This window comes from Ambystoma mexicanum, chromosome 3q, assembly GCF_040938575.1.
Source record: "Ambystoma mexicanum isolate Mex_15411 chromosome 3q, UKY_AmexF1_1, whole genome shotgun sequence".
In the NCBI taxonomy this organism is placed as follows: Eukaryota; Metazoa; Chordata; class Amphibia; order Caudata; family Ambystomatidae; genus Ambystoma; species Ambystoma mexicanum.
In genome coordinates this window covers 1,171,698,064-1,171,723,695 of record NC_090926.1, presented here as the reverse complement: position 1 = coordinate 1,171,723,695, position 25,632 = coordinate 1,171,698,064, and the positions used below count along the sequence as shown (strand labels likewise).

At 45.6% G+C, this 25,632-nt stretch overlaps 1 protein-coding gene across 1 annotated transcript in view; it reads right to left on the bottom strand.

Annotated features, from left to right (window-relative positions):
* The window catches only part of MVB12A (multivesicular body subunit 12A), a 222,113-nt gene that overhangs the window by 127,636 nt on the left and 68,845 nt on the right, over positions 1-25,632 (bottom strand). Inside the window, exon 5 of the mRNA XM_069604019.1 lies at positions 12,128-12,260. Within this exon, the coding sequence (XP_069460120.1) occupies positions 12,128-12,260 (133 nt within the window). The remainder of the gene's footprint in view (positions 1-12,127; positions 12,261-25,632) is intronic.

Sequence of the window (25,632 nt, the reverse complement as noted above, 5' to 3'; positions counted from 1 at the left end):
TTGTCTCGATGTTCCGCCTTTTATCCGTGTGGGAGAGCTAATTGGTATCAGATATATGTAATTAAAGTCAAGTGCCTGACAAGTGTCACGATTAGCGGGACATGTCCAATGAGATATGTAAGGGTTAGCCTCTTTTCTCTCAGTCGCCCTCATCCCAGTGTTTGTGTAGAAAACGGGAGAGGAGGTGAGTTGGGACGTTAGAGGATCCTATAAAATAGGATGGGTCATGGGTACGGAAAAGATACTGCATTTCACCATCGGTTGTCTCACCCCCACTATCCAAAGACCCATCACCCAAGTGATCCTCCTGCACTAGTCCATCCCAAGGGGCTGGAGCTAAAGGCGATGGCCGTGCCCTGGCCCCCTGAGAGATCCCCGGGGACAAGTAGGTGAGACATCCTTTGATTTCTCACAATACCTGCAGGTCACTTATAGAAAAACTGATGGTTAGTGCTTTAAAGATCACAGGAATACAGGACAAAGTCAGTAAGTAGTTCTGCTAGGGTAGATAAAAGCCAGGTAAGCCCAGTTCTCTCCACATGTGCAGGCATAGTGAAAAACAACCTGAGGGAATCCTAGAGAAATCCCTCACCCAATTGAAGAGATCCAGCAGGATTTACCCAAAATGCAAATAAATAAAGGGGAGAATGTGGTTTGAAGAGGACTGCAAAGCTCATCTGCTGACCACCGGGAACTGTAGCGACTTTGAACTCTATTTAATTAAATTATGTGTTAAGGCCCAACTTAAAGGGATCTCCCTTCCTATCTAAAGAAACTAAGATTGCTTGTCTATCGTCAGGAAGACCGAAAGTAAAATGTTCTTGGTCCAAACCTAACTCTACCGGACCCTACCACTAGTTCACCCAACCTAAATTCAGCCAAGAGAAGGTATTTCTTCTCCTGGGCTTCTCGTAGTTTCCCATAGTCTCTGTATGGAAATGTCTCTCTCTTACACTGGAGTTTCTTATACAATCTTCTTTGGCAAGCTCTGGATATCTCCTCCATGAGCTTGTGTAGCTCTTATAAAACTCTTCTGGGCTTGGTGCTCTCTTTAAGGTTATGCTGCTTACAGCTTGTCACACTCTTATCTTTACTTTCCTCCTTGGATAAATTGCAGTGGATTTTATCCCCTTTTACATTCCCCCACTCCTGGGTTCTCTCTTGTATACTCCTATCATCGGTTCTTTTGATAGTATTATAATCGGATTCCTCAGAAGCCGTGCTTGGTTTTATCCACCCTTTGGCTCTTTGTTCATAAGAACTTTTCCCTTCTTCCCAGGGTAATTGTCTCCAGATTCTCTTTATTCTCCTTACAGGGTTGTTATTGTTACTTACTTTATGAGCCTTTCACATTGGCAATAAAATAACTTTATTCCTCCCATCTCGTCTTTATGACTGGGACGAGTTGCATGTACTCTTGCCCCGGCGGCCTCATGCTTTTCCTGTTCTCCCAGTAAACTTCATCTTTGTAGGGGAACTTTGCAGGGCTCGGGTATTCTTCTCAGTGGTCGATTTTCCTCTTTCTGGATGTTCGTCGCCATCTTCCCCTCAGGCTGTAGCCATCTACGGAAGCGGCGACAGGGAGCTCCTTGCTCTCCTAACTGTGATGGCCTCTGCTTCATTCAGCAGGCGTCTTACCCACAACAAGGCTTTCGGGGTCACGCCACCAGCAGCTCCTGAATACTGCCCCCTTGTCGGGTAGTGGTTTACCCGTTTCCATTCTCGTCGACCTCGGGGCTCCTCACTGTGGTGTTCCTCTCTGATTTAAAAGTTGCGCGCTCTGTGGCTTGTCTCTGCTCTGCAAGGCGCGATCACGTTAGGGGGAACTCCCCTGCGTACCATACTCGCTCTTCCCATTCCTCCACTCGGCTCAGTTAAATTCACATCTATGGGACATCCTCTTCTCCTTTTTCTAATAAATACAGGTTAGCATTGCCTGCAGCCAAATATAAAGAGGTTATATTCTTTTTCCCAGCAGGCAGTCCCATATTTGCCGATATGTTGGGCAATCTAGTCAGTTCCTCATGAGAACGGGAGTCCTTGTCCCCTAAGGGGTAGTCACTCCCAGCGAGGTCCCACTTGCCCATACCCCTAGGTGGGCCTTGCGGAACGGGCTCGCACCCCTAGACTAAAAGGGGGTAGCTCCCCCTGGGGGAGAAGGGACGAATACCCTCCATTTGTCGCAGAACAGAGGGTAAACATCAGGAATAACCCACTGTTAAGATCAAACAAGATCAAACATAGGTTACTCCGGAAGACTGCAGGTACAATGTAATATTCTTTAATGAGGTTCAGGATCAGGTGAAATCAGGTACCTCAGGCGATAGGAGTACAGAGAGGAGCCCACTGGCTCCCACCAACCAGGCTACATCTTCCAACTGCCCTGGGTGGAATCACATTCAACCCTAAACATTCCAGTCACTCTCATAGCATTCCATTCATGACATCACACCATGCATTCATGGAACAGGGACCAAGCAAGAAATACCAAATCATAACACCCACCAACCAAGGACCCTGAGGCAAGTACTCACTGTGTACTCACTGTGTCAGTTACCAGTTGGAAGGAACAACCCAGTAAATACAGGTCTTTTACTGGGTAAGATGATGGATCCGGTTAACAAGGGGCCAAAGGTTTCTGAAAGCAGCAATGGAGTTGGCTAGAGAATTACAGAAGTACCTGACCAAGGTAGTTTCCGGCAGTTTGGCGGACAAAGGAGGCCAGCACCCCAGCAGAAACGGTCCTAGCACAGAAATAGCAGTGGAGGTGATCTGTGACTGCTCAGCAGAGCAAATGAAGTGGGGTGTTGGGGTCCCAACACTGTTCGAGGTAGTGGGAGCTTCCAGCATCAAGGCGACTGGAATAAGCAGTAAAACTTCCCAGACTGTAGTCCCAAGATGAAAGACCTTGTGCAACCAGACGAGACGGTTGTAACGAATCCCTGAATGCCATCACTTCTTCCCTAGAGGCCAGGAATGTGAGGCAGCTACCCGATATTCCCCCTGGGGGTAGTACTCAGTGGGGGTGGGGGGAATCTCATGGGGAGGGAAGGCCCCTATTGGATTAGTGACCACCTGAGGAGAAAGCGGTACCCCATGGCCCACCTTACCTTAACTCACCTTCCTCACCAACCCCCTACAACACCATCCCTAGTGTTCCTATCAATTTCCTTAAAATCAGTAAGGTAGGAAGGATTGGGATGAGGAAGAGTATGGGCTCCTCAATGGACCTATATCAGTTATGTACTGAGACGAGGAAGAGATCAACTGACTCATTTGGAGTTCTTAAGATCAGTACTGAGATGAGGAAGAAATGCAAAAGCACAAAGAACACCTCTATTAACCATATGGAGTTGTCTAGTCTTTATAGACTTCCTTTTGGCCAAGGCACAGTTGAAATAAAAGAGGGAAATCCAAACAAGGAAAGAGATCCTCACTAGAGGAACCGGGAGTTGCAGAGCCCATGGTCAGGAGCCGAACAAAGCAGTCAAGGATGGGATGCTTACCAAATGGCAGAGATGTTTCAGAGAACTCTGCTGTGGTTGTGCCATGTCTGGAAGCAGCTGGACAAAGCGCCAGGGACGGAGTTGTTCTCTTAGCATTGTGAAGAATCTGATAAAGACCAGGAGAAGAAAGACACTTGTCCTGACATTGGGAAAACCACTGAGAAAGTTGAGGGGGAGGGAGCCATCCCCATAACACTGTTAAGATACAAGGCTTTTTGTTCAATGTGTCTTACTGGAACCTCAATACAAGCAACCTTTCTGAGACTTTTTAATTGGTATCCTTTCAGAAGAACATTTCATTTGCATCACCAGAAGTGAACCTTCGCTATTATCCAGGAGAAGGAAGCCATGCTTCTGGTTTAAGAAGACCACCCCATTTCCTCAGGTACAAAAAGGTTTTTGGACACAGGACGGTGGACTCTTTGCTTTAGACTGACATGCTGACAGTCATGCCGTAGAACTACGGTCGGGTAGGAATTTCTCCTTTTTTTCTCATCAATAGAGGTATATAGCCAAAAGCATACCACCTGTGTGTCGGTCTCCTATTTTATTTTATTTTAAAATGCTGTTATTGGTATTTATGATTAATGGTACATTTTGCATCTCAATTTACCAGTATTGTCTTGCATACACGTAACAAGTCAACATAAACAAATGACATTATATCACCAACAACCAGTCCTCACATCTTGATTCACTCTTAGGGTTATCCAAATGTTCCTTAGTGGGGTACTAGTTTTTAGGGCATTTCCGCCCTTGCTGGGGGGGGGGGCGCAAGTGGGCGCTTATCCAACCCTCCGCATTGTAATGACTCCGCTCCTAGCAGGTTTTAAATATCCCAGACCTGGGCCCCATTTGTTAATGGGGGTTTATCATCCGATGGGTGGAATATCGCACAACCAACTTTTTCCAGGCCTCGTATGCGGGGCTCGCATCACCCCCAGCTTTGGACACCCCTTCACCCCACACCCTCGTCTCAGCGCCCCTCCAGTGCTCCAATTCCCTGCGATGTGTTGAGGTCCTCCTGCTGTCTTCCACGCCATTGCAATGGACCTTTTAGCCAGTATGCAAGCTATATCCATATATATTACTATATGTCTATACTTGCTAATTCTCGGGTAGGCCCCCAGGAGGCATTCCTTCGGTGATCATTCATATCTTACAACCCCCGCCTTTCTGCAGGCCTGTTCTATCTTGTTCCAAAAGCATTGCATCTTTGGGCACCCCCAAAACATGTGTAAAATCCCTGCTTCATCAACCCTTCACCATGGGCATAGTGGGTGTGGTCTGTTGCAAAATTTGCCGATTGTTCGCTGTCATATAGGTCCTATACAGAACATTTAACTGGATCAACCTGCATCTGGCATTTCTCAAGACCTTCCGGGGGTACCCCAGGATCCTTTCCCATTCCTTTTCCGTTATACTGATACCCAGGACAGCCTCCCACCACTGTTTCAACACTGTGCTTTTGGGGTTGGGTCTGTGCACTAGTTGGTTTTAGAGTCTGGACACGGGCCTCCACCCACCCATCCATCTGTGGTAGCGTTAGTGCTGGGTCTGCCTCTGGTTCCTCTGGCCATTCTTTCCATTTCTCCTTTGCTCTCTTTCTGACCCTTTGATACCATAGAAACTAGCTGTGTGGAAGCCCTTCCTTCTATCCCATGGACTCAAATTCTTTGAAGACCCCATCTTCATATACGCCCCCCCCCCTCAAGTGTAGACACAAAATCTTTCCCATAGTCTAATGTTTACTAGGTCCTCTTTAACAACACAAACATCAGCTGCAATCAGGGTCTCGATGAGTATGGGCGATTCCGTTTCAGCAGTTTCAGGGCCCTGTCCCAAAACTTCCTCCCCAGTGTTGCAATCATTGGGGCTTCGCCCAGGCGCCTCATCGGGACCCAGAGTATTTCTTTTTGGTGTGCAGGTGTTATTAGTTGTTTGATCAGCCTCGTTTCCGAGGTATTCTCATCTGCAAGCCATTTAGCCATGTGACTGAGCTGTGCCGCCAGATAATATTTCTCAAGACCTGGTAGTTGGACCCCACCCGCTCTGTACGGCAACATCAGAGTAGTCAGGGACAGCCTGTGCTTGGCAGAACCCCAAAGGAGCTCCCTTAGCAACTTTCCAGCATGCGAAAGAATGAGGCCGGGACGTAGTTACGGACATTGTGAATGAAATACAAAAACCTTGGTAGGACTATCATTTTAGTTATAGCGACCCTGCCCATCACAAACAGCGGCAGTTTTGACCAGATCCTCATGGGCATTCCGAGTCCCCCTCACCGCTAGATTAGCGTTATCTTCATGCATTAGTTCAGGCGTGTGCCATACATTCACTCCCAGATATCAGAACGATTTTAGCTGCCATCTAAGCCCAACTTCCGGGAGTTCCACCTCTGTCTTTCCTACCAGTCCCGCTAATGGGAATATGCAGGATTTCCTCCTGCTAAAAGATATCCCAGATACTCGTGCAAAGTTTTCCAACACCTCCAAGACCACTGGTGTGGATCCCTTAAGTATAACAGCACATCATCAGCGTAAAAGGACACCTGATGATACACTTTGCCCACTCTGATTCCTGCATCAAAAAATAGTTTCCTTAGGTATATCGCCATCTGCTCCAGGCCCAGTACATAGGGCATGGGCGACAGTGGGCAGCCCTGTCTGGTCCCTCTTTTGATATCCCAGGGGGCTGACAATATCCTTCCAGTTTTCACTCTGGCCACCGGCGCTTCATAGAGTAGTCTGTCCCATCTAATAAAGTACTCACCCAGTCCAAATTCCCCCAGTACAGCAACTAGCCATTCCCAATATATGGAGTCAAATGCCTTTATGGAGTCTATTGAGACGATCGCGTAGTGTTCCGTGAGCCTGTTGTTTGTGCCATGATGTGTTGTAGTCGTCTCAAGGTTTATGGCTATGTTTTAGTGTGGAATGAACCCATTTTGGTCCCCGTGCACTATACTCCCCATTACCCTAGACAGGCGTTTGGCCAGTACAGTCGTCAGAATTTTGACGTCATAGTTCAGCATTGTTAGAGGCCTATAGGAGTCACACTCATCTGTGGGTTTACCCGGCTTGGGACCACTATTCCCAGTAGGTGCACGTTGATACGTCTAGACCGCCCTTTCTTCTCTCCATTTCTTGCACCCTGTCTTGCATATCTTTCAACGCTACTGTCGTTTCCCGTTGCCCAGCTTCCTTGGTTGTTACGCGTTCTGTGCGATTGCGCATGTCTCAGCGCATCAGTTGCATATCTGTTTTGGCTTCTTCTATTTTGGTGTATATAAAGGAGCACAGGCCGGCAATGGCTTCCAGCACCTGTTTGTGTCAAGGAGCTGAAAAGTTGAATCCTGCAGGAGTGAAGCTGGCCCACCTAGCCCCCAAAGCCTGCCTGCTCAACAATCCTATAACGTAAAACTATTGGCCAGGCAAACCCAAGGGGAAAGGGGAGTGGATAAACAAACAAACACAGGAAATCTTGCTTCTGGCACTTCTGTTTGTCTTCATAGGAATGTCTCTGGTATTAAGCAATAGAGAACATAAAAATAAAAAGCAATCTCTATAAATATTATGCTAATCTCAATTTCTATTCTAAACAATTTATAACTCTGTTCTCATACCTGAAGCCTATGCCTATATAGCGAATAGGCTATTTTCTTCTGTCTTTTTCTCATAAACAGGAAACTTCTGCAATTGCCTTTTCTTGACCAAACTTTAAACGTATATTTTCAAGGAAGAACTTCTTATTAACTTCGTTTCTTCACTGAATTCTTATTCCTTGCTTAGTATAGTGTTCTGGAAATAATTCCCATAATTATTACTAGCTTATCTTTTTCGATTAACAATTTCCTCATATAGAAAATGTTTAATATTAAATACCTGGTGTGGGTTTTGAAGAAGATTAATTTCACCATGAAGTCTTCAGGAATATAATTAGTGGCAAATTCTATCATAGAAATTCTGTAAAGTTCTCAATTCACATGTGTAAAGCGTAACAAAGAGTCACAAGGTTCAGCAATCCAAATGATAGCCGCAACGCAAGCACGAAGAAAATCCCAAAATGGCAGCGACGTGCTACGCACTTCCAAAATGCCACGACGCACTTCCAAAATGCCACGACGCACTTCCAAAATGGCCACGACGCTCGATGCACTTCCAAAATGGCCGCGACACTCGACGCACTTCCAAAATGGCCGCGACGCTCGAACGACGCAATAGGGTCCTTTTCAAGAGTGCGGTTAAAAAACAAACAATACGCGCGCAATAATTACAGTCTCGCGCTCGTAAGAAATTGGTTAGTATTGTTACAATATATATGTTAACTAAAAAACAAGCGAAAACGAAAACGCTCACATTAATTGAACAATCCACATTTTCACGAGAAAGAGTTAAGCTAGAATTTAAAAAATAAAAAAAAATATATACAATAAACTGAACCAAATGTCCAAATGTAGTTCTCATGACAAAATTAAGAGTTTTTTGAATTTTTAAGAAACAACACTGAAAACTTAGCTTCGTCTTCACTTGAAAAATCTGCCACTCAGCCAACCAAAGCTTCTTGGAATCTTCTTTCTTCTGTAGATCTTCCCTCACAATAACTGGAACTACTACTTAAATCCTAATATATATATATATATATATATATATATATATATATAAATATTTATACTAAAAGATAGTACTCTACTATAGATTAGTGGGAACTATAACTTTAATCACTGGAGAGAACAAAAACATGACCTATCCTGGTGAAAACTTTAATGAAAGGCAGTTGATAGTTATTGGAAACATTCTAAATGACATCACAATGCTGCCCGTTATTAACTACACCAATCACTGCTGGGAAAGTGTTCCACCATCTTGGCTTGGGGCATTTTCATCTTTCTAAATGAAAGTTAGTTAAGGGGAAAAAAAATAACAATGAAATAGAACAACTAATTACAGGAATTGTTCTACTCTCTAAATAGAATCTATTTACTATTAAAACCATCTTCCCCTTCCAACTTTCCTGAAATAGTATTTGCAACACTCTATTCTTCTAGACAGTTTGTCTTTGTTGAGTTCTTCTGGGGCAGTTTGGTCGGAGCAGACCGCATTGGTGTTTTGCTTCTGCTCCTTTTGCTTGGCTGCAGCAAACAACTCCATTATTGTTGACTTGCTCTTGTTTTAAGATGTCCGAGAGCTCTTAGTGTTTGCAGGGCGCTGCTGCGACTTATTGGGTCCTACCCTGGCATATGATTGCTTGCTGGGTCTGTGTCAGGATCTTAGTATTTGCACTAGGGCTTCTGTGAGCAGGGCCTTTGCTTTGTGTTCACCCGTGTGGGCCGGTAGGGGCGTGTAGGTGTGATTTCACACTCAGTTGTGGTTTCCTGGGCCCTTTGTGTCTCCCTCGTTAATTCCGTATCCACCAGAGCGTTCAGCAAGCCAGCAGGACCCCCAGACGCCCCAGACTGAGACGGGGACCCCCCCAATGCCAGGTGTTACTGGGCGCAGTAGTTACATATATATATATATAGTTAATTAAATGGAGAGCAGCAGTCTAAAAATAAAATTCAAAATTCAAATGCAAGTACGAAAAATAGTTACTTTAGCAGAGTTCCAAGGTGATTTCAATGTTCTGTCGAGTTAAACTGACAAAGTCAGTAGGCCAGCCGCGTGTATTGGCAAAATGAACGCAAGTCTCTGTTTTACCCAGCAGTTGCAGATTTGGCAGCAAACTACTCCAGGAAGGACAGAGGAGATCCCAGTCAAGATATCCAGAGGCAGGGTTGAGAACCAAGAAGATGCTGCAAAGCTGGAAAACTCCCAATGTTATCAAATGGAAATTGCAGCAAAGGCCCACCTCCAGAGAGCCCAGAACTCTGACCGTCGGGACCCCTCAGGGCGAGTATCACAAATATTAGACCAAAAGATAGTATTCCCAGTGTCCGGTCCCTGAAATTTGGTTCCAAAGAGGCTAAAGAACCTGATAAGTGCAAGGTGTCTTTTCTAGGTGTGGTATACAGGATCCAACACCCATAGGCCTTTAACACTGGGCCAACGACGACCCCCACAACAGAAAAGGAGAACAAAGAGCATTCCCTGACCCGTGAAAATAAACGACAGTGGCTCAGTGGACAAAGGAGGGTAACAGCCCCACGTGAAATGACCCCAGCACAGAGATAACTGATGGGGAGAATCCAGGACAGCCCAAGAAGCAGATGAGGCAGGGTAGTTGTGTCCCACTAAACGTCCAGGCGAAGGAAGCTACCAGGAGCAAGGTGGGATCTCAAACCAGAAAACAACAGCCTGGAAACCATCCCAGCATATACAACCTAATAAGTCAGCAAGAGTACACAGGAAGCCCTTCCTAGACTTCTAGAAGCAGAAAACCCCATCCGTGGCCAAAGCCAGATCACCAATCACAAAAGGGGGCTAAGTGACGAAGGGATCAGGTGATCAAGCATCCTGGTTGTTCAGTTCATCTGCCATTCAGCCCAGACAACCCCCACAGCCCAGGACTACAAGTGATCTAAACCAGTCAAAACCAATATGGAGGGTGCCATGTGGGCTTACGAAGAGCCCACCGGGGCCCGAACAGCCATTTTAAGCCATCATGGATCCCTAGAAGTAATTAAACATAAAATGTCTGAGAACAAAAAAATACCTTGGTACCTGAATGGCTACCAAAAAGGATACTTGGGCAACCTATGAGATAGAAAGGCTTGCACCCTTGGTGAAGACAAAATTGAAGTACAGCTTCAACCAGCAAATAACTTAAAACAAGCGAAGGGTTATAGAACAAACCCCAGGACCTAGGGCTTTAAGTGAGTCAAAAGGGTTGAAATCGCAGTAGGATTTCAGTAGAAGAACCTCTGATCACCAAAAATAGTTCAGATCCAAAACTGAAAGGGGAAAAAAGCAAAATGTTTTTGGGACACCAAAAAGTGACCATAGAATTCACCAAATAAGAACTCTGTCTTATCAGCTGCAAAAATCAACCCTTGGAACGCAAAGCTCTGCCCTCTATTGACCAGCTGAGGCCTGTACGGGGTTCCTCCTTCCCCAGAGCTGGTCTGAACAACTGGCTCACCGGCCTGCACCTCATTGGAAATCTCCCGGATGCTCCTCAAAGTAGTGGGTAGCTGGGCTGCAAACACTGGAGTGAGGACTCTGACTGGGCATTGTGTAACACTGGAGCTGCACCACTTGCTGGGCAAACATGCAAAATAACCCAGACTTCGGCTGTGGCAGAAGTCCTTCATCTTATGTAGCTTAACATCCAGCCCGGTGGTCAAAATCAGTGAGATCGCAATTGAGACCAGAACCACCCAATCGCAGTAGCCAGCATTCAAAAGAAGCAAACTGTGTACTTGCAACTCCTTTTCTAAGTGTTGGAGTGCCTCATTTCATAAGGCTGGTGTGAAAATAAAAAGTACAGTTGGTTGGAATTAGGAGTCAAAAGAAAGTATACTGGGATGTATTCTTTAATTCAGAACAGAAGGAAAGGAAATGTACGGATTTGAGAAGATTAGACTTTATATTGCCTGTACCAGCATGGTAAAGGAATGTCTCCATTTTGAATGGCATACGCTTGCTTATAAAACTGAATTCCACTTTGGCACACAAAAGCAAACTTTTTAACCAAAAACCTGTTTAAAAGCCGCCTCAGCACACAAATTAATTTAACTTTGCATAGGCTACAAAATCCTGTCTTGCTGCAGGTTGACCCAACTTTAATAATTGGAAAGTGGACGCACATCTGCCCTGATATCTTTTAGGAGGTGTAGCCTATACAGTTTCCACATGTGTTATTTGGTAGGTGTGATGCCCCCACACTTAATGAAGTCCTTAATTATGTTGCTGAACACAGTGATTTATATGTATTTAGAATCTATACAAGATGATGTACAGGGGACAGGTAAAGTGTTGTGTTCGTTCCTCCAAATTGTTATTATATTCATTCCAACCTATTTTTCTCCTGCTTTAGCCTTGTAACAGTGTATTCTGTACTATCAGTCTTTAAATCCAAAGTGTGCTGGTGCCCTAATAGGACATCAATGTTGTGTGTTTACATATTTTAATTAACCTTGTAATAGTCTTAGCTTAATTTATCTGCGGTTTGATAAGTATATTATGTTTGCTTACGTGCTGGGACAATCTATGGCTTGACAACCAACCATTATGTATGTTAGCTTTTTTACATCAGTCCCTAATAGCCTTAGTCTACAGCCTTAGTGTTCAGCCATAAATGGGAGTTTAGTTAAGAGTTTGCGCAAATCTTGCAGGTCCATTAGGATTGGCTTCCCAGAAACATACACCAGTTGTGGTTCTGAAAAACCTTCCCAACAAGAATCCTGAGCCGGCAGGAGTAATTGAAAAATAAACATAACCTAAAAGGTGCATATCATGGGGTAATTTTTAAGTGTCTACATGTTTTTCTATGGATGCTAAAGCATACATTTTACTCAGTTAGGCAATCCTCAACTTTGCCCTCTGGGCCAATTAGTATACATCAACTAAACATCTATAGTTACCGAAGTTCTTGTTCTGAGCTGAGTTTACACAGTAAGTAATTGTCTTAAAATGACAAACTCATACAAGTATACAGCAGCAAAACATAAATCGTATACGTACCCAACCCGCATGAATTGAGACACAATTTGTTTACTTTTTGAAGACGTCAACTTGATGTCAAACACGGCCATGTCTGATGCACCCAATGGTAAATGTTTCAAGCAGATTCTCTTTTTCTTCGATACAGACGTTTCTGGAATAAAATGAAACTGCAATTATTTGCAGGCTTGCATTTTCTATACATCATCCACAATCCACACAACCATAGGTCCGTTTTTCATATCCTGCTCAGGCAATGAGAACCGACTTCTCATTGGAGGAGTGGGATATGGTCCTGATACTGCGGTTACCACAAACCCAAATGCTAAATATGGGCACAATTATAAGTAGAGATCTCAAATCAGCACTGTTTGTAGTCAGCACCTTTCCAGAAGAGACCGTCTCTGCCCAGCGTAGACAGTTCAGGTAAGAATTGGGGTCGTCATAGTTCCAACGATACTTATGTTATTGGTTTTCTGTCAGTCCTGTAACAATAGGGATTAGGCTCTATGAATTTTTATAGGGTTCTGATGATCTTACCTTTCGGTATCTAATCCACAGAGCGTGGCATCAAAGCTTCATCTGGGAACAGGAGACCCTTGTGGCTTTTATCCCAGATGTGCCGTCTGGCTTAGGGGACGACAGCACCAATCTAACACTTCTGTTAGGGCTCAGGTGTCCACAGACAGTGCTAGAGATGTAACTGTCATACACATTAGGCTTGCCAAAGATGTTTCCTCTTAGAGCCTGAAAGGACCAGGCACAACAATTCATAGTCAGGTCAAACCTAGACCTAGGTAGAGAACAAGCGAGTCTTTGAGCACCTCATGAAAAGGACAATCTTCCAGATAGTGGAATTGTGTGTTCCACAATTTGGGTGCTTGATGGGGAATTTTTCTTAAATCTGAAAATATCCAATTGCATGTTGTGCACAGAGTTAAGTGTTTGCTACGGGATGCAGTGTGTTAACTACTTTATGAAAAAGCAAAGGCCCTCATCGTATTAGGTGCTGTCAGCCATACACATGGTCCTGAAATGTATTCTCCATTCCACAGGCAACCAGTGTAATTGGTGCAGTGAAAGAAACGTGATCAACTCTACCAAACCAAACCAGATGTACCACTGCATGAGCCCTCTGTAGCTTTCAAATAAAAATCTGGCAAAACCAGGAAAGTGCTGTAACATATTCAAGGTGTGACAACACTAAGAAGACTACTGCTTGCAATCCTCATTCGAAGATAAGGAAAATCATTTTTAGTCTCACTTTTAAAAAGCTTGTTGGGTCATGATCAGAGGCCATAGAGTGCCTCATTGAGAAACTATATTGACTAGACTTGGACATCTGTCTGATTGGATAGGTAGTTTAAGGAGCCTCCACCAAAATAATCACAGTCTTAGTGGGGTTAATTTTCAGACTGTTCTGTTCCATCCACTGATTAACAGGCAGAAATCATCAAATTTCTTATTTGCAGCTCTATGATCAGCTGCTATCAGTAGAATGGTATCCAGTGATAAATCGCTGGAAATAATATTGAGGATGACTCGATAATATCCAACACTTTCCCCAAATATTCTAGGACTAGAATTTTTTAATATAATTGCACCAGTCCTACAATATGTTTGGTGGATGTTTAGAGCCTTTAATATAAATGTCGAGTCACCCTAGATGCGATTTCCAGCAATTATTTCACATACAACCAGTAGAATCAGTAACATGTGTCTTATAAGTATGGAGCAGATTAAGAGGGATAGGCATATCTTTAACAACAGGGAAACGATTAGGATCCCTGTAGTGCCCTGCCACAGAGCTTCCATGTTTGAGACTGAGCTAAAAATGATTTGTTCCAACTTAAGGCTATTATGGAGGCACACCAGTCCCATGGAATGGTGAACCATTTTGAAGGTCACCAATAGATCCAGAAGGCTTAAGTGTTAGACTATTAGCTCACCTGTGGTCATTCTGGGAGCGTTGGAGACGATACCCCCTACAGATGCCAACCAAGATACGAGCATTAGCTGTATCTAATAACTGCCAATCACAAGATGGCTTCACATAGCACAGCATGTCTGAAGGAGGAGCTCTGTATCAGCAATAACGAATGCCTCCTAGAACGGTAAGCCTTGGGTCACAACTTCTCATGTTGCACCGGCACTACTTACCAGTTTCATTTCAGTTTCCATTCTCCCTCTGCCTTCTGACATCTAAACCCTCGTTCCTTGACTTTTTTTGCTAATCCTTCAGCTACAACCTTTGCCACATGTTTTTGTCTGTTCGGACCAGCAGCTATTCCACCCTGCACTCCAAGCATGGACTCCAAACCGGTCTAAGGTGTTTCTCCTCCTTGCGTGGTTTTCTTTGGGATCGACCTTCCTGGAAGCCTTGCCACTCTGTTCCCAATTGGATTGCCCTGCCTCTAAGGGAAGATAGACATTTTCTCTATGATACGAAGACACTGATTAAGCCGTAGGTAAGGTAGCTCACTAAAAATAAGGCCACTAATGCAATCTGTATCTAACGCCATGCACAGACAGTACAATTTGCTATTTACCACCACCGCTGTGCCATGTAGAGAGCGAAATCCCACCTGTACCTGCTGTTAGGAAAAAACGATATTTTTTTAAGTTGCCTTCCATTGACATTGATGGAAATCCCAACTATTTGCTATGCCTTGAACCTTGTACTGAATTTTGGAGGCAAAGTATTTTTGCTTTACTTCCTTTGCTAAATTACACTTATTTTGGGGGCACAGGTCATTCCATAAAATCACCAGTGCAGGGGACCACGTGCTATATTCCGATATTTTTTCAGTCAAGCACACATCACTTTACGGTGAACTGCTGTAGGGGTACTTTGCGTCCCTAATCATAACATGTGTTACCTTTTAGATTGGCTGGTGGCAGCAAACATGGTCTACTCTTTTTCAGTGTACCCCAGTGCATGCTAATGTGTCACCACCTAATGCCTTTGGAGTACCATATACTCAAAACTGCCTTGCCACATGGTTTTCCCTCCTGTCCTTTGCCCATCTTGTTCTGTTGCCTTCCTGTCCTCTCTGAAAACTCCACATATGGAATACTTTTTCAGAGGATCCGGGCAATGTGAGCATTTACCGGGGCCGGAAATTGGGGTTGGGGTTGTCTCGTCCCAATTCACACTCCAGCCAGAATGTATGTTGCTAGGAATATGTGGGGTTTGTTGCTGTCCCAGATTGAACAGACTCAAACCGGTTTCAAATGGTGCAGGTCTTTGCCATTGGCAGGCTGAGGCTGCCCCAAGCATGAATTTGGGAGATGAGTCCTGAAGCAGTTCCCCAGATCAACAAACGGAGCAAAGAACCCAAATAAGAGGAGCTCACACTGAAGAGCCGGCACGTCAGTGTGGGTACGGACCCCTAATTACCTCACCCCAAAGCGGGTTCAAAACCCAAAGGAACGAGTGAACGATTTGTATGTAAGGCAAGTTTATTATTAAATCAGGGGAGCAGTTACATGGTGCAGAGGAACCCAATTCTCAACAAACCACATAAGTTGGCACCTTATATACATTTCTGCAACAGTCAAAACCCTCCCAGATACTATATTTTAATCCACCGCCACATGTGATTGGGCAAAACCTCTTCAAAGAAATCCCATCTTTGTCCAGTTCCTGCATTCTCATTGGTAGCTGTTATCTTAAATACCATCTTTAGCTCATATGTAGAACAAACCTCCTTTTAGGATTTGTCCATCATCAACCAGTTAATGATGCAAGCATAATATTGCTACTAAATTGGCCTAAGCCCTTTTAACCTTAACTCTCATTTGCACATGGTTCGCATCAATACTTCAAGTGATATGAAGAAGCGTGAGTAAACAGGTTCTCTTTGAATTAGCGATAACTATTGTGAAGGAATCATGAAGCAAGACACAGACAACAGATTCAGGGTTCAAACAAGGCACTTCTATTTTCTTAAATGTCAGGATAGTTTAAGGCCTAACTTGCCCTGTGCTAAGGTGGGATTTCCCTACCTAACGAAAGTAAGGATAGTCCAATTAGAAGTCGGTCTGTGTCCAAAACCTATACTTGCCCTCACAACTAAAGCTAAACAATGTGTAGTGAGGTCAGCAACAAAAGAAATAGTGTTCCAAATGAAGTTCTGATCTCTTACCAGCTCTTAGCATACTTTCTAGCTCTCCTTCCCCAAGTTCAAAGCAGTTCCAAAAAGCCTTGGTGTTCCCTTCCCGAAGAAGACAACACAATTCACAAAATCGAGGGTTTCTCTTCCCCAAGACGTCAGCTCTTCCAGCTTGCAAACTCACAATTAGTTCAAGTCTCTTAATTCTGAAAACCAGTTCCATGTCGACTTTATAATCCTTCAGGCTCTTCAATAGTTTATACAGAATGCTACCTTTTGCATTCACTTCAGCAATCTTAGTCACAAGTGGAGATTCTTTATCTTTACTTTCGTTGGCTTTTCCAAGCATGGTATCCTTGGTCTAGGCACAGTTGTCGGACCACACGTTCCACCCATTACAGGTCACGCAACCGAGAATCCTAGCTTTTCTTGCCCACACAGTTTTCTCTCTCACTGTACCTGTGTCTTGGTTTACATTCTTTGGATTCTCCTTGACAATCTCTTGGCTTTGGCACAGTGTGTTCTTCCACACAACTCATTCTGTGGTGCTCAATCTCTTTCACAATCTTCATAAGTGCTTATCACTTTTAGTCATAAAGATTCATCATTTGTCTTTCAGTGTTCATCACATGTTTTTTCACGAGGGTCAAAAACGTTTACTTTATAAATGTTAATTACTTGTGTTTCGCACTTGCTTCCATTTCTTTCGTAGGCTCATCAAATCTTTCTTTTAATTCGGTATTCAATAATGCTTGCTTTATGTTAATGTTCCTTTACTTATAGTTCACAGCTTGCTCGATATTCAAAACCACTCATGTTGAGTTCAGCATCAATTGCAAACACAATTCAGTTCATCCAGTATTACCATATATCCTGTTATAGCCCCAGGAGCGCCCAGTATGCATGCTCCCTTCAATTCACTCACCAGTCCCCAGCTGCTCCTCCAGGAGTCCGCTCTTCTTTCTCCTGCCGCCCTTAGATTACACCGCTCGCCTTCTAGGAACCTTGCTGTGGGTTGCCGGTAGCTCTGTTCTTTACTTGTGAATGCTATCGGTAGCCTGCAGTGATCTGGAGTCTTCTGTGCCCCACAACTGCAGCTGTGGGCACAAGGCAAAGGAGACTTCAGCGGTCTCAACCTTCTCACGGCCTGCTCCGGCCACATCATCATAATCTCTCCTCTGCCGTAGCCAGTGTTCTGGCCTCCAGGCAGTACTCTCCTCGGCAGCCCCCTCTTGGGCAGGACTCCTGCCCTCTCAGGCCCATCTCTTCTAGCCCGGTTTCTCTCCAGCTGGATCCCCTCGCTTGCTGGCGGCTCCATCTTTTATGCACCTGTGACCTGTTAACAGATTGTAGGTGCGAGCCCTTGCGTTCAATTGCCTGACCACAATTATTTCAGTTCTCTGGACATGCCTGACCCTTGCATTCGTTTTCAGACATCATCCTCGACTCAGTACCAGAGTGGTATAAGTGAATGTTAGTGTGTATAACTCTTAGCCTCTTCCTCATCCCAGTACTAAAGTGGTGTTACTGAGGGAAAATAAGAGAAAATGATTGGCAATAACCTATGAAGGTAGGGGGAGGGTAGGGTTTATTACCACAAGGGAAAGGGGGATACCATGCCTCACCCAAAGACATCCCCTCTCTACTCTCCAAGGACCCTCCACCCAGGTGATTCTCCCTTGCATCTCGACCCCCAGAGTCAGGATCCAAAAGCTATAGCCTGAGAAGACGATCCAAGGGGAGTAGGTGTGAGGATGCCCTCAGGTTCCTCACACTATCTTTTCCTCCGGTTCACTGGCCTCCATTGAAACATTCTAATTTAAACTGCCATTTCATCGCGCACAGCACATCTGAAAATACAATTGAGACTCCTGGGTTTCAATCACCTTGAGCATTATTTACCCCATGGTTTATTGCTGGTCATAGCAAATAGTGAAAACTCTCTGTCAAGCTCCTATGCATTCAAGACAATAAATCTGCCTTCTGCGATATTTATCAGACAGTAAAACCCATGGCCAGCTCCTTTAGCTGAGCTTACCATCACAAAGGTCGAAGTTACTTATTTACCCATCCTCTGGCCTCTGAAACTGCACTGAACCAGTTTCTCAAAAGTAAACCCCTGGGGACGTGGCTTAGAGCGCCGATGGAAAGGTCACCTCCATGAGAGCCTCTGCAGGATCCCAAGCCCTAATATTTAATTCAAATGGTTAAAATGAGCCGCTGACTCCCCTGTGCGGTGGCACAGACGGCGAAACCCCAGGAGAACAATCGAAGCTGCCTCTCCTGCAAAATTGGAGCCATCAAGCTGGCCGAAACCTCCGAGATGCTCTGGAGGGGAAACTTCAGCCCTAGACAAGATGGCAGCACCCATTGGGGGAGGGGAGGCGAGTCGTCCCAGGCGTAGCTGAGGGACTATCCAGCCCCGAGGACCAATGTGGCCCTACCCCAGAGGCGGCAATGTCGAGAGTGCTAGAAAGGCAGACAAGCTGGGAGCGGATAGCGGGGTAGACAGCAACTGACCTTCCCCAGCGGCCCCGGAGCAGAACACACAGACACTGAGAGGAGCTTGGACGCGAGGGAGGAGAACCTGCAAACAACCGTGAGTGCCGCCCCCTCACCCAGACTCACTGCACAAGCACCACCCCCCAACCCCCGCGCATGCAGTCTCCAGGAGGATTCACCGTGGGGGGCAACAGCAGCATGGAGGCAGCAGAGGGAGTCGGACTGCAACAGGTTGCGGCCCTGGTGGGACCAGCTCTGTATTGCAGCCTGCAGCCCCTCTTCCACCATAGAGAGCAAAGCGAGGTGCAACGAGGCGCAGCGGCCCAGGGGGACCGCCTCCCCGAACTAAGCAACAGCTCCCCTGCTCCTACATAACACCTGCAGCACCAAAGCCAACGGGCCCGGCAACTACTGCCTCTCCAATCCATAAGTGAGGGGCTGACCAGACTCCAGCCCCATCTCCAGCGTATTGAGGGGAACCGGCATCTGCATCAGCCAGCAATAGCTTCCTCCGTTCCCAATCACGACGCCTGTGGCACCCAGGAACCATCGGCCCTTGCACCCTCCAACTTCCGAGTGGGCTCCGGCCCTATTTCAAGCTCGCTGGGAGGGAACGGCACTCCGTAAGGCCCAGCAGCACTCCTCAACCCCTCCACTCATACGCAGGATTTCAGTAGCACCCAGAAGCCAACAGGCCTGGGGCCCACCACCCTCCTGGCCACAGGTGATGGGCGGCCGGCTGCAAGCCATACACTAGCCTCAATCCATAGCATGCTCGGAGGTAAGAGGTGGGCACCCATACGAACCCAACACCCCGCAGACAGGGTGGGAAGCACCAGATGGCTAGCAAGGACTCAGAGGCAACTACCTTAACAAAAGACCCCGGTTGCCGTGTAGCAAGAAAGGCAACCCCCAGGCCAACCCACCATAGGGCCGAAAAGGCCACGGTACACCACAAGGCGATGAAAGGAAACAGGTGAGGGACGGGACCCCCTGAGAACTGCAGCGGCACAAGCAGGAGAACTACTCTCACCCCCACCACACCAGGAGAAAATGTCAAAACACCACAAGCCCCAAAAAACGACGGACATTGCCACCATGTTACTTTCGCAAGAAAAGGGTAAAAAAAAAAAAAAAAAACAGGACGCGGGAGGCTCTAGATCGCACTCCCCCGAAAGGCCCCCAAGCTCATGGGCCACTAAGGAAGACATCCAATCCCTCTTAACAGACATCAAATCTGAATTCCGGAACTGCATGGTGGAAACCAACAATAAGGTGGAGGGCCTGGATGGGCGGTTGGGGGGAAGTAAAACTCAGAGTCAGTGAAACGGAAGACCATACCCTAGACCACGCAGCCCAGCTAGCTGATCTGCAAAAAAACTCCAGACCCTAGAAGGAAAGCACGAGAAGGTGGCACGCAAGCAGGAGGAACTAGAAAACAGGGCCCGCAGAAACAATGTGCGGATTAGAGGTGCCTCTACCACAATCTCAGACCAAGGCCTACATCCCTTCGTAACCAGCTTTTTCCATGCCCTTCTCCCGGACTGTGACAAAGCAATGCTACTACTGTACCGGACCCACAGGCTTTGAAGCCACAGGGGGAACGCCACAACAGACGTCATTACCCAAGTTCCCTTTTACTCAACTAAACAAGAAATCATGGAGGCCAGCTGCACGCAAGGCAAGCTCACGTTTCAAGGGACAGCACTACAGGTGTACCAGAACCTAGCACCAGCAACAATCCAAAGATGCAGGGCTCTCGGGCCGCTCACCACCTTCCTCCAAGATCAGAAGATCAAATACCGCTGGATTTTCCCGCCGGCCCTACAGTTCACATTCAAAGGCCACTCACGGGTGATCGGTACCCTCGAGGAGGCGGGAGGCATCCTGGGGGGGGGGGGGGTAACCATCTAGCCCTGACGAAGATCTGAGAAGCCCCTCCCCCACCGAAGAGGGAGGAGAAGCCCCAAAACCCAGGCAAAACGCATGGACACGCCTTACGAAGAAGGGGAAAACCACATACTCCCTGAAAAAATCTTGAAGGGCCCATCCCAACCTGCCCTCCCACAGGAGATACGCTGCAGTCCATCACGCGAGCAATCAATCCGAAGTCCCATAAGAATGTCACAATGAAGCTCGGGATTGACACGGTTCACCCCAGCCATGAGAAGGAAGACTCATGAGCTCAGGGGCCCCTAGGCCCAGTTCAAACACTGTTCAGGTTTGCTGTTTAGTTGTTAGTTCAACGGCGAGATGCATTACCAGTTCACAAGAGTGAAAACCCTGGTTACAGCGGCCAAACGCCATAATTAAAGTTTCAAATGACGGATGACAGTGATCGATCCCCGAACTCCCCTCACGCGGACACTAAGTGGCCCCTGCAGGAAGACCTTTCACCACACGCTCCGATTCGTGACCCTGAACGTCAAAGTCTTAACTCCCCAAGCAAACGAAAAGCTACCCTCCGACGCCTAAGCGACTTAAATAGCTCAGTGGTCTTCCTCCAGGAAACCCACCTGACCAAAGCTGTTTTCCCACGCCTTCGAGACAGATCCTCCCCGAAGTAAAACATGGCAACGAGCGGAACCAAAAAAGGGGGCACAGCAATCTTGATAGCAAGAGGATCCCATTCACGGATTCACGGAACTAGAAACACTACAAAGCTTGGATGGCCGCTATATAGCAGTGAAGGGGAATCTATTCGGCCAACTATACACATTAGTCACAGTATATGCCCCCAACGTAAACCAAGAAAGAATTTTTGCTGAGCTGTAAGCGGAGCTGCTACCCTTTTTAGAGAGCTAAACAGTAATAGGGGGAGACTTCAATGGTGTCCCAGACCCCCCTGATGGACAAATCAAGACCCTACACGGTCAAAGACTATAAGACAGCAATCGGCCTTTGACAGCTCTTCAAGGCCCTGGAAATAGTAGATACATGGAGGGTCTCATCACCAACGTCTAAAGACTACACCTTTTTCTCCCATGTGCACCGCACCTCTTCCCGTATAGACCTGCTGTTGGCAAGTCCGCAACTCCTCTCCTTCACGGATGAAGTACACATAGACACAAGAGTGCTATCGGATCATGCCCCAGAGAGCCGGACAGTCTGCATCCATAACCCAGAACCTCCACCGAAACCACAAAGGTCCTTGTACGACAGGATCTTCCACAACATGGCCCTCCGGGACGCCCTAGCTACAGCCATCCAGACTTGCATACCGCCACCCGTGAGCAAACTCGTAATGTGGCGGCCCGGAATGAACGGTGCCGGTCCGTTACTGGCACCGTTCATTCCGCGGCCGCAAGCCTCGTAATGAGGTCCATTGACTTGACACCATCGACGCAAGGCGCCCTCTGCCGGAAAGTTTCCGAAGCAGCCGAAAGTGGACAAACACATGTCAAAGATGAGGACTACGTTGGAGGACACAATCCATTCATAGTAGTATTATAGATATTTTCTTTGCTAAATCTCCATCATTTATTATCAACATGTGTGTTGACCAACGAGGACAGTGACCATTATCCCCTTGTAGCCGCTTTCAATCTGCATCATCGCCCCACTAGTTCTGTTCAATCTGGGCAATTGAGAATCAATCCAGCACAGGACGGCATCTCCTGGAGTGATAGTAACATGCGGATGGGAACCTTGTGGAACAAGATCAATTAAGTAACTACATGAGGATGAGACGGTCCATCGAAGCCACCTCCACTACAGTTTCTGCCAAACTGGCCATTGCAGATTATGAAAGCTGTGTAGAGAAAATCAAAAGTAGTGCCCTTGTTAGGGTTGGCTCTTGCTCTCGTATTGGCACTTGGCCTAAAACATTAAATCGGCATGTATTTGAAGTGTTAGGACAGTTTTTCTGAAGTCCAACTAAGGGCTTAGTAAAACAATTCAACTGGAAAAAAAAAAAAAGATGAGGCAGTACAAGACTCTACTCTTAGTAGAAGGCTGTACCACTTAGATTCTGGGTAGCATAGACAGAGCAGCCAGGCTTATTTTAGGATGGAGAGAGGGCTGTAGAATCAGTACAATGAAATTGTAGTACACCTATGGTCCAAAGAAACACTGACACACTATGTATTGTAAAAATAAAGGGTTTATTCTTGGTAAATCTTGGATAAATAAGTACTATCACATAATATATACATTATAAAAACACAACACTATTCTTTACAGTACAAACACCAAAGCATAGACCCTATTTGGAAAATCAACAGTATTTCTAGGTAAGTCAGACGTTTAGTTACTTTGAGATTACTTTCAGTAATTCAAGGGTAGTAGACCCTACCAGTTGTAACGTGACACTCAGCAAGAAATCACATAGTAATTCAACTGGACAATATACTTTTCTGATCTAGTGAAACACAGATTCTAGGAACATTATCAACCTTTAACAAATTTTTGGATAACACACTTCTACCAGATTAATTAAACCCTTTTGGTGTAATGTTCAATTACAGTTGCTTTTCAGTTCACAGACTAAGGCAAGCAAAAACGATGGCAGCTATGCAAGGTAAAACCTATATACTTTTGTAAGGAGCAACCAGCAACCTAAAAGTTAAGTATGACCTAGGCAGACACATTCTGGACAAGCTAACAGTAAGTCAGGGGAAGCAAGACCCAATTGATGACACTCGTACAATTATCCTAACAGGAATAATAAAGTGAAAGCAACAGCATTACTTTTGGGAAGAGGGGAACCCAATTCACAAGTGAATTTGTTAACCTTCCATCTACTTTCTGTTAGAATGGTGAGACAGTTTCTAAGGAAAGTAAGACTTTAAGAATACTTATTTAAGAAGGCACACCGCCTATTCAAGCGAAGTAAATCCTATATATACTTTTCAGAATGGTAGAACATATCTAAGGTAAGAAATAACTTTTTGTAACTATTCACTCCGAGTTTAAAGTTACCAACTAACTCTTTTATAAGCAAGTACACTTTTTAACACTTGTTCTATTTTCCATGACAGACCCTTACAATTATCTAGCCCTTCCCAACTCTAGTACATGAGTTCTCTCAGAGACCGAAGAGGTACTGGTGGTCTAGGACCCAGCTGTAGGCAGGGTTAGATAGGACTCAGTTGCGGGCAAAGTCAGAGTTCCAAAGTTAGTTGAGGAACCAGGGACTTCAGAGAAAACACCCTAGGAGGATTCCAGCAGTGGGCCTGGGTGAACTGTACGAGAGGCCTCCAAGTCACAGAAAACACCCCAAAACTACACAGGAATCACAAAGAGACTTAAGGTAAGTAAATACCCAAGCCAGCACAGTGCCTCAGCATGGAAGAAGATTTTGGGAGGACTTTAGCATCTGTAGCCAAAAACCCAGAATTTGCATTCTTTGTCAGGAATACAGAAGACAGGACCCTGGATGGGCTTTTTCAGCAAGGATCAACACAGAAGGCTTCAGGCAAGAGTTTCTTCGGGGTTGTAAGTGGCACTGTGGATTTGGTGTCTTTTCAGCAGCACAGAAGAAAACAGAATATCGCTGGTCGGATTCTCATCGTTTGCAAGGTCCAGCACTCTGGTAAGGGGCCTCTTCGGAGTTGAGTCACGTCTCAGGAGGTCCAGCAGGATGCCCACAAAGTTTCAGCAAGATTCAGAAGACTGTGTGCCGCACAATGGCTAGAGGTCCCTGGGTATTGGGGTATTTCAGCCCCGCAAGGGCGCAGCACGATGTGAGATGGCTCAAAATGCAGGTCTTCGAGTCTAGTGGGTCTCACCAAGCTCTGGGTCATCATTTTCGGAGTCTACAGGTCGATTGGAAGGAAGGGTAACAGTAGGCTCTGGTTACAAAACAGTCTCTCGACGCTGGAAAACATCTCAGCCGTGTTTTCTTCATCATCCTCTTTGGTTTCAGTTCCAGTGGGCAACTACCTTTCGAGCTCCCAGGATCGAACATTCATGCAGGACCCCAGCTAATGAAACAGCTATGCAACATTCAAAACTGGGGAGTTGGCAGTCCTTTCAGGACAGCCAGCCTCCCAGTTGGAACTGGATTCTCGCAGTCAGGCTGGAAGACAAAGGGCTGCAGAGTTTTGGACTCCTCCCTCGCTTCCTGCCTTCACAGACACTCTGGAGCCTGGGCGGAGACTCCACAGGATTCCCGCCAAAGATAAAGTTAACACAAAGGATTTTCCCACCCTGGATGTCAGAGGAAGGAACAAGAAAGCACAAGGAATACTGAAATGGCAGGAAAAGAAGGCAGGGGCCATTTTGGTCAAATGAGCACCCATGGGTGCCCTGTGAAAACAGCCTGCGGTAAAGGTGCACCGAATTAAAAAAAAAAAAGTTAAAAGGTAAGCTTGTCCCTGTAACATAAATGTTACAGTTAAAAGAAGAAATGGGATACATTTCATCTCCCTAGCACTCCACATAAGGTGGGGAGGGGGAGCGTGCTGGTTTCACCCAATAAAATGTAAAAAGGGATCCAAAGATCCTTTCTACACTTGGGAACTGTAGTTCTCACAAGGTTAGCCAGAGAAAGTTACACGGGAGCTCCAAGGGCAACCCTGCAACAATAAAAAGATATATACCAAAAGTTGTTAAAAAAGGATAAAATTAAACCACCACTATGGAATGTCTTAATAATTACAGCTATAAAAAAAAAAAGAGTAAAAGATGTGAGTGTGGAAAACGGTTCCCACTCACTGAAGTATAAGGAAAAATAATCCACCAAAAAAGCAAAAAAGTTCTGGGGTTGACACGGGTCAGGAAGATTTATCATTGCTATGAAAATCTTACCTAACAAAGAAATAAAGGGGAAGCTATGCAGAGAATGACGTGTTAAGGCTATAAGGCATACTAACTTGGTTGAGCATATATCACAAGGAGGAGCCTGAGAAACTCAGAAAGAAAAACCGCAGCGTTTTCAAACACAACCGCGTTGTGTTTCTGCCTGCC